This window comes from Poeciliopsis prolifica, unplaced genomic scaffold, assembly GCF_027474105.1.
Source record: "Poeciliopsis prolifica strain line A6 unplaced genomic scaffold, Auburn_PproV2 SCAFFOLD034, whole genome shotgun sequence".
Lineage (NCBI taxonomy): Eukaryota > Metazoa > Chordata > Actinopteri > Cyprinodontiformes > Poeciliidae > Poeciliopsis > Poeciliopsis prolifica.
Window position 1 is genome coordinate 5,290,569 of NW_026562409.1, and position 13,542 is coordinate 5,304,110.

The window sequence follows — 13,542 nt, forward strand, 5'->3', positions numbered from 1 at the left end:
GAACTTTACTTTCTGAATTAAAACCAACATTTTTTTTTGCTGACTTAAATAGCATTTTTAAGTCAGCAGAAATTGTCGGTTGTGGCAGAATTTATTGATAAAAGATCCCAGGAACAACATCAGACATCTCAGTCCAGAAATGTGCAGTCCTTGGCACAGCCAAGATACTGCGCAGAACCCTCAAGCTCCCAGGCCTCTGGTAGAGGACCCGAGCTCAGAGGATAAGAACCACCCGCGGTGGGTGAGAAGGCAATTTTAAAATTTATATATATATATATATATATATATATATATATATATATATATATATATATATTTTAAAGCTATCAACTTTAGAAAAGTCGATAGCCTTCTTTTTTAAAGATAGCTATTTTGAATCAACGAAGTGCTCACCTCATGAAATATGTTATTTTTATTATTAAATAAATTAACTTCTGCATATCTTCACTATTTAGTGCATCTTTATTATTAACACGAGAAAAAATGTGAACATTTATTAAGGGAAAAAGTGAAATAGCTCTAAAATCATCTATGTTCAAGACAAGTGAAGCACTGCAACTTGAAGAAGCTGCTAATTTGTCTTACCATGACTCTAACATCAGGTACAGTGTTCATTTTGAGAAAACTCCTAGATTCTGATTCTGATCTGCTGTCTTTCTGGTTGCACCGGCGCCGTATCTTTAAGGGAAACTGTTTTTTTAAATTGTAGTTTTTGCATAATAAATGTTGATAGGTGCTGACAGGTTGTTGTGACTGTGACAAGAGGAATACCTGATAATGCGTTGCACCAGATGACAGTCTTTTAATAAAACACACTATTAGTCAAAACAATCAAAAAACATTTCTAAACCTAAATCTGCTGGAAGTGAGAGTAAATTTCAAAATAAGCTATGCTTAGGGGAAAGTTGAAACAAAGGTAAACTCCAAGAATGCCAGAGTTGTTTGAGTTAATGTTCAAAGTTGTCCAGTGCATTAACACAATTGGCGAAGTTGAGCAATGGAAAAAAAGAGATGTGGTGAAGTAATCCCACGAGGGAGGGGATAGTTTGACAGAGAGTACTTAATGAGTCAGAAAAATAGATGGTGAGAGAAAAAAACAGGTATGAGGGGACAGGTGTTGAAACTGCTGCTCTTTTTGAATGTCTTCTTTTTGGGGAGCCTTCTGGTCCTCACCATCTGGTGTTCGATGGAGAAAGAGTAAGTTAAACTTATTTCTATTGGTTGTAAACAAACATTTGGCATGTTCTGGGTCTCAGGTGTACGCAGGTAGATTCCTCCTGCTGAGGTTTAAATAAGATAGTGGTCAAACCCGACATTGTTGAAAAACAAAAAATACAATTTATGTTTTGTTTATATATACCTTTTTAGGCTGTTTGTGTTCACTTGGGTCACAAAGTAAATAAAATATACGAAAATAAATGAGGAAAAAAATGACTAAATAAATGTCCGTAACATTAAAGATACACACACTCCTACGTTTAACATTAAAATGTTATGCGTGTCTGCTTATCACTTCAAGTTTAGATTTTTTAAAATTATTTTTTGTATTATAATTTAGCCCAATTGCTCTTAAAATATTATCATTGTTAGATGTACATGTCACCAGGTTGAAATAGCATTTTTCATCCTGAAATTTCCATATTTGTAGTTTCTTTAGTTTTCTTAGAGATTTTGTTGCAAACTAAACAGATGAATCACATAAACAGAAACAAAACTTCTTTCAACTGTACATTTTCAGATGTTTTCTTTTTTTTGGAAAAATTTTATTTCCTTAAGCCTCTGCATTTTCTTTTTTCTCTTTGTAAGGACAGAAAAGAAGATATTTACAGGTCTTGATTAAAAAATGTAAATCTTGTGATCCATGAGTGCTTTAAACTTGACAAATGGCAGAAGTTGTGAACCCTACAGCAAAAGTCTCACAGATGAAAGAAAGGTTAAATACTTGTTCAATTCTCTTACTGCTTGTAAAAGAAAAAACAAACAAACAAACAAAAAAATAACATTTAAAAAAAGCATTCTGGAAATCATTCTCATTACTTTTAGATTAAGTTACATATTCACATCACTTAAGATTCAGAATGTAAAGTTAAACTACTTGGAAATTGGAACTTGCATGTCTTGATTTGTGACTTGAGTAGAAATATTTGAGGCTGACCTGTAATCCGGAAAACAGTAACTTGTTCACACCTCTGCTTTTTAAATACCTCACTGGAGCTCTCTGAAAAGTCTTTAGCAAAACCATAAAGAGGACACACTCAAAGTTTCACAAATGTATCTTATGTGTCTCCATACTTTTGTCATTTCAATAAGATATTCTTCCATCATTATGATTGATTTTGTAGCAGTACACTGTAACAAATTGGCCTGTATTTTTACAGTAAAATGCTGGCAGCAGGGTTGCCAGCATTATACCGTTAATATACAGTACCCTTACTATACTCAACTTTACAGTATATTACCGTCACAAAAGAAATCTTTTGATTACAGCACATTGTTGTTTTTAATCAGATTTACAGTAGACTACTGGCAGCAGTGTTGCCAGTATATTACAGTTTTTCTATGGTACCATTACTGTTGAATTCACATACAGCTTACTACTGTAAATTTCCAATTCAAAATAGAAACATAAAAGAAAAACACTTAGAAAATGTAAGTTCCATCATGTCAACCAACATTTATTTGAAAACAAAAAACAAAAAAACAACTCAAACATTGCTCAGACAACACACTGCCAAGATAAGTTAAGCATTGTGCCTGTACAGTCAAAATTACAAATTACATCTGAAGAACAGAAAGTGGGAGCCTTAACAAAATATATGCTATAAATTAAGACATGTCTAAGATTATGCTGACCTTTAAACCGCTCCCCCCCCCCAAAAAAAAAAAAAAAATTTGTGCGAAGGGGCAACAATATCTATAGACTGCTTAGAACGTTTTCACTAACTTATATGAAATTCCATTCAAAGTCCATGAGGTTTTTTAGCAGACTTGAAACACGTGGGTTGACAGTGACCGACTTCTTTTGAACAGTTTGTCCTGCCCTCTTGGAGACCATCTTGCCACAGCTGGCCTTGGTCCCTCTTTCAGGGTTGATATCAAGAAAGCGCCTGAAAATGCAATAATTTCAGATTAGCATATGATGCTTAAGGAGTCAGGGTTTAATGAGTGCTGGATGAAGACAAACTTTTGAATGTTAAGAGTTAATAAAAAGACACCAGCATAACATTTAAACAGTTTTCTGCCAAGTCAACTCTGTGAAACTCCAAATTCCCAGTTGCTAGCATTCACCAATTTCACTTTAGCAGCTAATCATAGCAATTCAAGTCAAATTACACAAAAGAAAGAAAAAGAGCTTCCAAACATGTCAATATTTGTAAATATGAATCATCAAAAATAACTTACCTTAGGATTGGCTCATAAAATGCAGGATTCAAATGGATAGTCCTTGTAAAGAAAGTTCTAGAGCAGGGGTGTTCAAGTCCAGTCCTCGAGAGTTACCGTCCTGCAACTTTTAGTTGCAGCCTTACTCCAGTAGATCAGGCTCAGCTATGAGCAGGCCTGGTAACAAGTCATTCATTTGATTCAGGTGTGTTGGAGCAGGGATGCATCTGATAGTTGCAGGATGGTAGCTCTCGAGGACTGGACTTGAGCTCCCCTGTTCTAGAGGTTGCTTCCACATGTCACAACAACATGTCTTCTTCAGAAATACTGTAGCGTTCTGTTTAAAGACAGCCTCCTTACTGTTGAATCTAAAATCATTCCCAAAATGCAATGCTACTCACAGTATACTACAGTATTTTATTAAAAACAGTAATAATTTCCCAGAATGCATTGTTTTTCACGGTGCAGTACTGTTTTCAATAGAAACAGTATGATACTGTTCAGTTTTGGCCGTTTTTTTACAGCAATTTGTTACAGTGTACGCTTTCTGTTTCTACCATGTGAAATGTGACAGCCAAGATGGCTCTATTACACAGCTTTTTAAAAATGAAACAATATGCAGACTCATAAAACTGTCCACCAGATCTGCACATTAAAGATTAATGCTATTCATAAATTTAAACCATCCTTACTCTGAACAGCTCTTGTATTTTGTATGAAACATTAATTTTTGGAGAAACTTCTGTCTTCCTTCAGGGTTCTTCTCTTGACAGATAGATTATGTGTTTTACAGGTTTTTATAAAAAACATGTGCAAGGACAAAAACTGTCCTGTCATGATGCCTTATACTGCATTTCATGTTAACTTATTAACTTTATGAAGCTTTCAGGCAGTTAAAACTGTCCTTGAAGAGCGGTATTAAAAAGCATTAAAACTGCTGGGCAAACAAGATAAGCAGTAAATATGTTAAAACTAGGACCACTGATGCTGCAAAAAAGTCAGAAGAAGACTGAATCTAAATAGATACCATTAACACAAATATATGAAAACATATGTTCACAAATGTTCACCTATTTATATAAAACTTTTGGGTAAAACTTTATTTGACGGATTGTGAGTAAGCCTGTCATAAACATGACGGACCATCATGAACATGAGTAAGTATTCATAAATATGTATGACTCCTGTCATAAAGTGTTATTTGGTAACTCATGACACTTTTAAGACAAAGCTGAAAATATTCAAAATGACAACTTGACATTGACCAAAAAATTATGATCTGAAACACATTTCTTACAAAAGCATTACTGATTAAATTTTAACTTTAATAACATAAAGCTACATCATTTTTAAAATTCACAGATCTAATGTGAACTTTATGTGACCTTCAGAATTAGAGTTTTAGTGCAAGAAGTATTTATTGCATCATTCCCTTTATAAAGTGAATGGCTGTTCTGGAATATGCAGAATGTTTTATGCTGGTAGAAGTTGATGTTTGCAACTTTTGAAGCAGCAAAACCAGTATGAGTGGCTGGATAGATTCCATCATAAAGGCTGGCTGGAACCTATGAAGATAATCTGCAGCATATAAAGTCTTTATAGTACATCAAATGAAAGATATTACAGAATATTTCATAGTTCCTGTAACACCAAAAGGATGATTCACATGTGACTCACACGTGTTAGAAGTTTATGCAATGCATTCACACTGAATAAAGCAAAACTGTTAATAAAAATATATTTTCTTCTCAACACTCTGTTTTTCTCTCGCCACAGATATGAGAAACCTTGCTTCAATCTACAGCAAAGCACCGTTTCAAGGAGCCTCCGCAGGTAAGAATGAGCAGTCACTGCTTTTCTTGGAGTTTGTTTCGTCATTCAATTATAAAATCAATCTACAATCTAGTCATGCTCATTTCTGGACGTGCTCTTGTGTTTCAGGGAGCGTTCGAATCAGTTCATAGATTTCTGCTCTCAAGTCTCACAAACGGAAGAACCCAACAATGAACCATTGAGGTATAAATACAATTCTTCATTTCAAAACTAAAGCTTCCTAAATCAAAATGCGATCTTATCAAATGCAATGAGCGCTTTCAAAACTCACCGGGGTCACTTGTTTGTTGTTGATGGACAAACCTGTTCACCAACCGTCCTGCATCATTCCAGTCACACTCACCTTATATCTACACATTCTGGGGAATGCTATTCAGTCCTCATAGTCAAAGGGAACATGCAAAACATGTGGGTGTTATATGTTTCCTCCTGCATTTAAGTTTCTGCATAATTTGCGAATAAGATCCAAATGAGAAATATGCCTGAGAAAGATACCTGAAGTTTGGCAACATTTCAGAAAAAAGCTTATAGGAAATTTTACTAAGCTCTAAAATTGAAAAAAACTCCTTCAAAACAAAGTTAATGAATTTTACCAACATGAAATAGATTAAACATCTGTTGCTGTTGTTTGAATTAAATCTAATCTGTGTGGTCTGTAAAAAATAATGGAAGTGGTATTGTTTTGTTGCCTTGCTCTGCATTATATTATCAGTCACTGATTGTATGTCTTGGCTATACATTTTTTGTTTCCAGTGGATAAAAAACATAAAATAAATTTAAAAAGTGCAGCAAGTTGTTAGATAGAGGTACGATGTTTGAATCCATCTGATTTTGTCCAACTATTTTTTCTTTTATCTTTAATTGAATTCCCACAAAGAAGAATACAGACTGGATGTTTATTTTTAGATTTTGTCCAAAATGGCTCCTGGTTTGTATTACTGTGCTAAAATTGCTCCAAATGCTGTGATGGAGTTTTTGCACAAACTGCAGTCAACTAAACAGTCACTGTTCAGAGTCGGTGGAGTTTTTAATGTCTGAAATACATTCAGTAAATGGAAAAAATAAAGTTTTGTGCCATTTGATTCATCCATCATAAAGGCAATAACAACTCATTTGCAGAAGAAATGAGAGCATTTCAACTCTAATTCTCCCCAAAAAGGCATCTGGAGTAACTTCTACTTACGCTTTGAATCACTAATCTCTTCGCACGGCATCAAGTTTCTTCAGATATCAAAAGGACAATGCAGAGGATTATCTTGAGAAAATATCTCTAACTGCTAGATAGGATCCAAAAGCAATGTCTTTCAACCCTAACCCAATCCTACCCCTATGTCATCTCTGGTGCCTGTCGGTTGAAAGAAGTCCAACAATTTACTGCACCTATGTAATTCGGCTTTTTCACCTCATGGCCCAAGACCTGTATGTCAAACTGCTCTTGCTAAATTTCAGCTACATTCTAAAAACAATGACATGATAGACCTAACCCTTACACTAACCCTAATGTAGCAAAGAAATTTGTTTTAGTTGTGTCCTAAAAACCTCTTTCTGTTCAAGCTGTGTATGATTGCTTTTAAAGTTTGCAGACGGTACTGCTGTTTTTTTTTGTTTGTTTGTTTGTTTTTTTAGTTCATTTATTAAATATAAGAAAATACAAGTTAAATGAAACCTGGATCCAGAATAAAAAAGTACATGTTAGCTCTGGATTCCTGAATCCAAATGTAAATAAAAGCAGATATTTTTATGCAAGTTTACAGATCTTGACACATTTTTTCTACAGTGAGCCCATCAAAGAAAAACCTGAAAAAATGGCTGACAAGAAACAAGCTGCTATGCAATGTAAAGACTGCAGGTGAGAACAGAGTCATCATTTAAAAAGAAAAAAATGCAAAGACATATTTTTTATAAAAGTTAAGTACTGCAGCTTTATATGTTATAAATGCATGAATTTGCATCTAAATAAGAGACCAGCAGAGATGAAGCAAGTTTACAGATTTTGACACTTTATTTCCTCCCAGCAAAGACAAATCTGAGAAAATACCTGATAAGAAGGAAGCTGCCAAGCAACGTAAACTCTGTCAAGACTGCAGGTGAGAACAGAGTGTCACAGTTTTTCCTTTCGGTGAGTGATTCTCAAATTTTTTAGAGTTGCCCACTTAGAGGAAAACATTTACGAATCCCTCTTGCCTCAAAAAAGCTCAGAAAATGCTTAATTTAGTTTTCAAAAAAGGTGTTTATTTAGAAGTGATGTGTCATTAAGTATATTTCTTTAAATAAAACTCATGATATATTTATAAAAGACAATATTTTGTATTACTTCCTTGTCTGTCACTTTATTCTCTGTCCAATCTAAATATCAGACATGCACAAAAATGTCTTTAGCAATAAATTTGGTTTGTAAAAATTAAAAAAAAGTCTGCCAGGTAATATCAAATCCTGCACAAAAAGTTTACAATGTCTTTGTCATTTCTGCCTTCATGTCTGGTTTCCATGGACATGAGGACAAATATCGTTAGTATTTCTAATCAGATGATTAGAAATACTAATAGTGTCTCAATGGAAACGTTTATTCCTGTAAAGCAGAAACAAGTTCGGGTTGCAACACTTGTGAAAATAAAAACAAAAATAAAAAAGACAAACCTCAGGAAACCTTTGAGCATCATAGCTGTAGTGAAATCTTTGCTTTTGCCATAAGAGAACCATATCAGTACTTCACAGTTTCCTGTTTTTTTTGTGATTCTGCTTTTGCAAATCCAGGAAGAAAATAACAGAAATGCTACAGCCTTACTCCAAACCCTGGAAGAGACAGGAGGAAAAACACGAAGAATTAAGGTACAAATATCATTCAAAGTCTATTGTAGCTCAATTTTAATCTTGTTCCCATCAGCTTGCTGCCTGAATGCTCAACAGCATTCCAAAACTTTTCAAACTGTTTCCAGAAAAGATTTTATCAGGCCTGTCATCCCACGCTGGTATCAGTCAACTTTACTTTAATGGCATGTTTTAAGTTAGCAACAGTCACAGTTTTTAAGGCTGACATGTTTGCACTATCACACCTTAAAGTTCTGTTCCTCTGCTAACTGCTGAATAAATAAAAGACCTTGTGTTTTTCCAGAGTTAAGCTGAACTTAAAGGTCAGAGGTTATGAAAAGGCCATCATTACTCAGAAAAACACTCTGGTGGGATCAAAGCTTGCTGCAGATGGAGATAAAAAGATGACGATTTTTGAGGTGAAATCGGAGCATTTTGACACATTTTTGAAGGTAAGTTGTTTTATGTTTTACATGTTTCCAGTTACATTTTTGTTTGTTATCAATTCATCAGTTATTTATTTTTGACATGAGACTTGCTATCATGGTGCTTCACTTTTAAAGGCACTTAACCCATAAAGATATCTTTGTTTTTTTAAAAATTTTTTTTTGTTTGTTTTCTTACAATCTTTTTTGATTCTTAAATTATTTTAAGGAAAATGCATTTGTGTGATTTGCAGCAGAACTTAGGTGTGTTACTCCCATGACAAAAACAGCCAAATCTTTTCTGCCAGTTCCAAACTGCTTTTGGCTATTGATTGGCTACTGATCAGTGAAGATGATCTCGATGCAAAAAGATTTTCTTACAGATGGCAAAAATATATAAAATATTAAAGCTATTCTTGATGACTCAATCATTGGCAAAATCACTGTAAGAAATGCTTCAAATAATAAAAATTCAATAATTTAAACAAAAATGTATGTAATTGGGACATACATACATTTGAATGGGATCATTTAAAAGCTGTTTACTGGAGCATAAAAACAATTCACATCAATGTGCCGCCCATTGATAGTTTTCTAAATTCTGAAAGTTATTTTTGCAGATTAATCAGATATGTTAGATATATCACTGATTCCTATAAATATATTTAAATATAAGTTATTTGCATGTTTTTAATTGTTAAAACTATGAAAAATCTTATGTTTACTATATGTTTTTTAATAATTTTTGTTGGTAATTTCAGGAGTCTCCTTTTGCAAATAAAACCTACAGTTCTTGTGCTGTTGTTGGGAATGCTGGGATCCTGGCAAACAGTAGCTGTGGAAAACATATTGATTCAGCTGAGTTTATCATCAGGTGAGTAGGCTGTCTAAGTATCAGAAGTTAAAATAATTCAAGAATCCTGTTTAATTAAAATAAATGTCTGCTACTGTTTTTCAGGTGCAACCTTCCGCCTTTAAATGGATACGAGAAACACGTTGGGGTCAAGACGGACCTTGTGTCAGCAAATCCGAGCATACTTTTACAAAAGTGAGAAAATGTATCTATTTACATGTGTAATATCATCTCGCTTGTTTTTATTAACATCAGTTTCGTATTTGCAGGTATGACTCTCTTTTAGGAAGTCGACGAAAGTTTATGGAGAATCTGTGCCAATATGGAAGCTCCATGATTCTGTTTCCTGCGTTTTCCTATGTCAAAAACGTAGCTCTCTGCATGCGGGCTTTCCACACGATTCAGGACTTTGGGAGCCCCATGCAACCAATCTACTTCAATCCAGAGTACTTAGCGGATCTTGACACGTTCTGGCGCTCTCAAGGATGGAAGGCTGTGCGTCTCAGCTCTGGCATGATTGTGACAAGCATGGCCCTGGAACTGTGTGACACTGTCGACCTGTACGGCTTCTGGCCATTCGATCTTCACCCACAGACCTTCAAGGAGCTGACCAACCATTATTACGATGACATAAGAGGAAGGAGCGGATTCCACGCCATGCCGGAGGAGTTTAAGCTCCTGTTGCAGCTACACAGCGAGGGTATACTTAGGCTCCACCTTGGTGAATGTGAGTAGTCCCACAGGAACCTGTGTATGCAGGTGTGTGTGTTTGCAGTTGTGGTTCTGCATCAAGCAGAGGCCTGGGCAAGCCCCTCCTCCTGCCGCCCAAAACAAAACAAAATGGAGGAAATTATTTATATTCTGTTCTGGGATAAGCAGTGGTATTTATAAAGTTTTGAACAAGCTAGCTCAGAAACTGACCCATACTTCCTCCCTCCTGACTAAACAAATATGAAGTGAACATTCTTAAATATTTATTATGAATCTGAATGTCTGTGCTAGGAAAATGGAAGGAATGCTTTTTCACATTCATTGTTGTCCTGAAACCTTTAAGTGTCCAAGGTCACAAAGATTTTATGCAAAATGTAACTTTTTTCATGCAAGTGAAGTATTTGTACAGTTTTCCAGGGAACAGATCAGAAGGAATGTCGTGGGATAGATGCATATATTAAAATATTTTTCCAAAGGATCACATTTTCTTACTTCTGATTCACTTTTTATACAGTTCCTCACAAAAGTATTTGCACCCTTTGATTCTTTCACATTTTGTCACATTTTGTCTATAAATCTAAATATTCTGTTAGGACAACAAAGTAATGAGTAACTATGAAAGTTTTTTTTGTTTTTGTTTTTAAATGGTTTTCTAAATAAAAATCTAATAAGTCCATGTATTTGTATTGATCTAATTAGTAAATAGTCTCCATCTGTAGGTCATTTCTTTGCAGGTGTTCAGTGAAAACCTGAGACGGAACAACTGGCATCATGAAGTCCAAATGAACGCAGCAGACAGGGAGGAAGGTCTGGAGATGTTTACATAGAAATAGAAATATTTTTTACTGTCCCATCACTTGTGAAAGCCAGGCATGCTAGCAGCAAATGAAAGCATGTAGGTTCACACAAAGGTTCAAATATATGATCAACAAAAAATAAGAAATAACATACATACACAAAAAAAGAAATACTGTTGATATTACCGGCATATCCTGGAAAAAAACTTTCAGGTTTCAGTATTTTACCTATTAATGTAGGGTGGTTTGGTCCATCAGTTTAGGAAGATAACACATAAACAGTTAACCAGATAAAGACCCATCTGTTTTCAAATCTATTTAATTGTAAGTGCTGTGCAAAATAAAAGCATTTTGAACATTTTGTTGGGCAACCTTTGTATTCTCTCTCTTGGACCATTTTCATCTCGCTGTTAAAGGTTCAACCACCAAAAAGACAAAACAAACAGTCAGAGATGCAATGAAACAGTTTGGATCAAAGCACATTCGTGAGTCAAATCCAGTTAAAAAGCTTTTACAAGGCTTGAGGGCTTAAAAATTCTCTCCATCTAATCAGCTGTAAAAATGTCACAGTCACAGTTCGAAGGTCTTTATTTGTGAAATGACTTGTAAGCGATAAGATAAATTGCACCATCTACAAGAAACTTTGGAAGTTCCGAGTGACTCTGTCCTTCACATTATTGAGGTGAGAAATTTATGACACTTTATTTATGACACTTTATAATCATTAGACACTTTATAATCATTAGACTAATTACAGTCAATCATTAAACAAACATGTTTTGTTTAATGATTGTTTTTCTGTTTGTGCTACAACTAGAAGATGACCCAACAACTTCAACCAAACAAGACCACCGTGTGCAACTATTCCTAATGCTAAAAGTAATTGAACTCATGTCTTCATTTCAACAAGCTGATAACATCTCTTGTTCCACCATTGACAGGATCCGTTTTTGGAATTTTGCCCTAGCATAAGAATCTTGAGTAAAATATATAATGACAAAATATATAGTATATTTTAACAATAAAAGTAAACTAGTTTTAGGTAGACATATGCTGGTTTCAAGAAATTTGATGTCAAATTGCATTTTCTTTACTTGAGAATAGTTTTCTTAAAATAAGGTAATATATCTTACTTGTAGAAATAAAATTGGCTTATTTTAAGTAAAAATACACTAATCTCGATATATTTGCAGGTTCATCTTGGTTAGATATTTTGTTCCTGTTTTAGAAAATCTTGACAAGATACAATTTCTAGTTCTGCTGGCAGATAAGGCACAACCCTGTGTCCAACAGTAAAGAAATCTGTACCAACAGTAAATAAAAATTTGTAGATATTTTTCTAAAATTGCTTTTGATCTCTGGTGTTTTATCCCACAATAACTATGTGGACTAGACAACTCATGGAGTATGCATTTATAGTCTATAAAAAGTAGAAAAAAACTTGGGTAGTTTTGTTTTTTATTACCTTGTTTTGTTAATAGTACACTATGGAGCTGGCCTGAAAACACGGTGAGCATACGGTCAATGCATTCTGCCAATTAGGTCATTCATTAGAGGACTGTTTATTTTTTTTAAAGAATACATCCTGCCATCACGAGTTGCCAGCTTAGAGTCTTTTGTGCCAGTGACCTCCTCTTTGTACATCCAGTTGCAGCACTTTAGTCATTCCCTGTGGCGAGTTTCTTTGAGCTTTTACCATTTCAGAGAAACAAAAATGTGTGTTCCATTTCTATTTTTATTTTTTGTGGCATACATTCTTAAGTAAGCTTAGTTGTAAGGTCACAGATGAGAAGAGACCAAATTGAAAACTCTGATGTGCTGATGGTTAAAAGAAGGTAGTTCAGTTCCATGAACATGACATTAACTTCACAGAAAGGACTCTGATTGTCAAGACTCTAGTTAATGAATGGCATGAAATGAAAAGTAAATATTTTCTGTGTCTGAAAAGATAGAAATAAAGATGTAAAAAAAGCATAATTTTGGCCCAGAAAATGCACCATTTATTGATGGGCACAAATAAATTGCAGTGAAATACAGAAAAGACAAGTTGGTTTCTGTTCAGCACATCAATTAGGAGATTCTCTGTAAATTGGACACAAAAAGAAACAAATAATGCCAAAATAAAAGTATATTAATAAGTTATTTGATATTTTGTAACAAACAAAAACTTAAGATCAAAACTTCATGATGGAGTAAAAAAAGATAGACTTCACAGATGTAATCTATTTTTGCCTATATATCACTAAACAAATTTTAATAATACAAAAATAATTTTTTTTGGTGTGAAATAAAAATCATTGACATTTGGAGCATACATTCAGCAGAAAGATTATTTATTTGTGATTTCCTATTGGCGCTACACAGTTTGGAAACATTGTTGACAGTGAGAAACTCTTTCAAAAAGGAGGTGCGCACGACAGTCGCTCAAAAATAAATAAAAAAAGGCTAAGCAAGATATGAAAAGAAATGTGCTGTGAGGATTTCTCTACTTCTTCATGCAAACAGAGTCTAGGCTAAAAACCTAGAATAGTTTTGTAGATGTGGGGCTGAGCTGCCAGCCATGCAGAACTGAGCAGATGGGGTCCTTGAATGCGCTCGTGGCATCCCTCCAGTTTGCCCGTTCTTCATCTTGTGAAGCGTCCTCTCCATTGACAGGAAGTTATCTTTTTCAGGGAGCAGCTGGATCAAACAGCCAAGAGTCAACAGCTGCCTTCAGTCAATTTAACCAATGTAT

General features: G+C 34.6%; 2 protein-coding genes across 2 annotated transcripts in view; both read left to right on the forward strand.

The window, feature by feature from the left end:
* The window catches only part of LOC129373852 (alpha-2,8-sialyltransferase 8F-like), a 41,337-nt gene extending 37,706 nt beyond the window's left edge, over positions 1-3,631 (forward strand). Inside the window, exon 15 of the transcript XR_008607408.1 lies at positions 3,622-3,631. The gene's annotated coding sequence lies outside the window, so the exon portion shown is untranslated. The remainder of the gene's footprint in view (positions 1-3,621) is intronic.
* LOC129373854 (alpha-2,8-sialyltransferase 8F-like) lies at positions 1,103-10,616 on the forward strand. The gene is made up of 10 exons (XM_055051956.1): positions 1,103-1,197; positions 5,158-5,214; positions 5,323-5,397; positions 6,992-7,063; positions 7,230-7,301; positions 7,969-8,043; positions 8,327-8,474; positions 9,209-9,321; positions 9,406-9,495; positions 9,570-10,616. Exons 1-10 carry the CDS (start codon positions 1,103-1,105, stop codon positions 10,033-10,035), a joined length of 1,263 nt encoding a protein of 420 aa, XP_054907931.1. The 3' UTR covers positions 10,036-10,616.
* Positions 10,617-13,542: the final 2,926 nt, after the last annotated feature.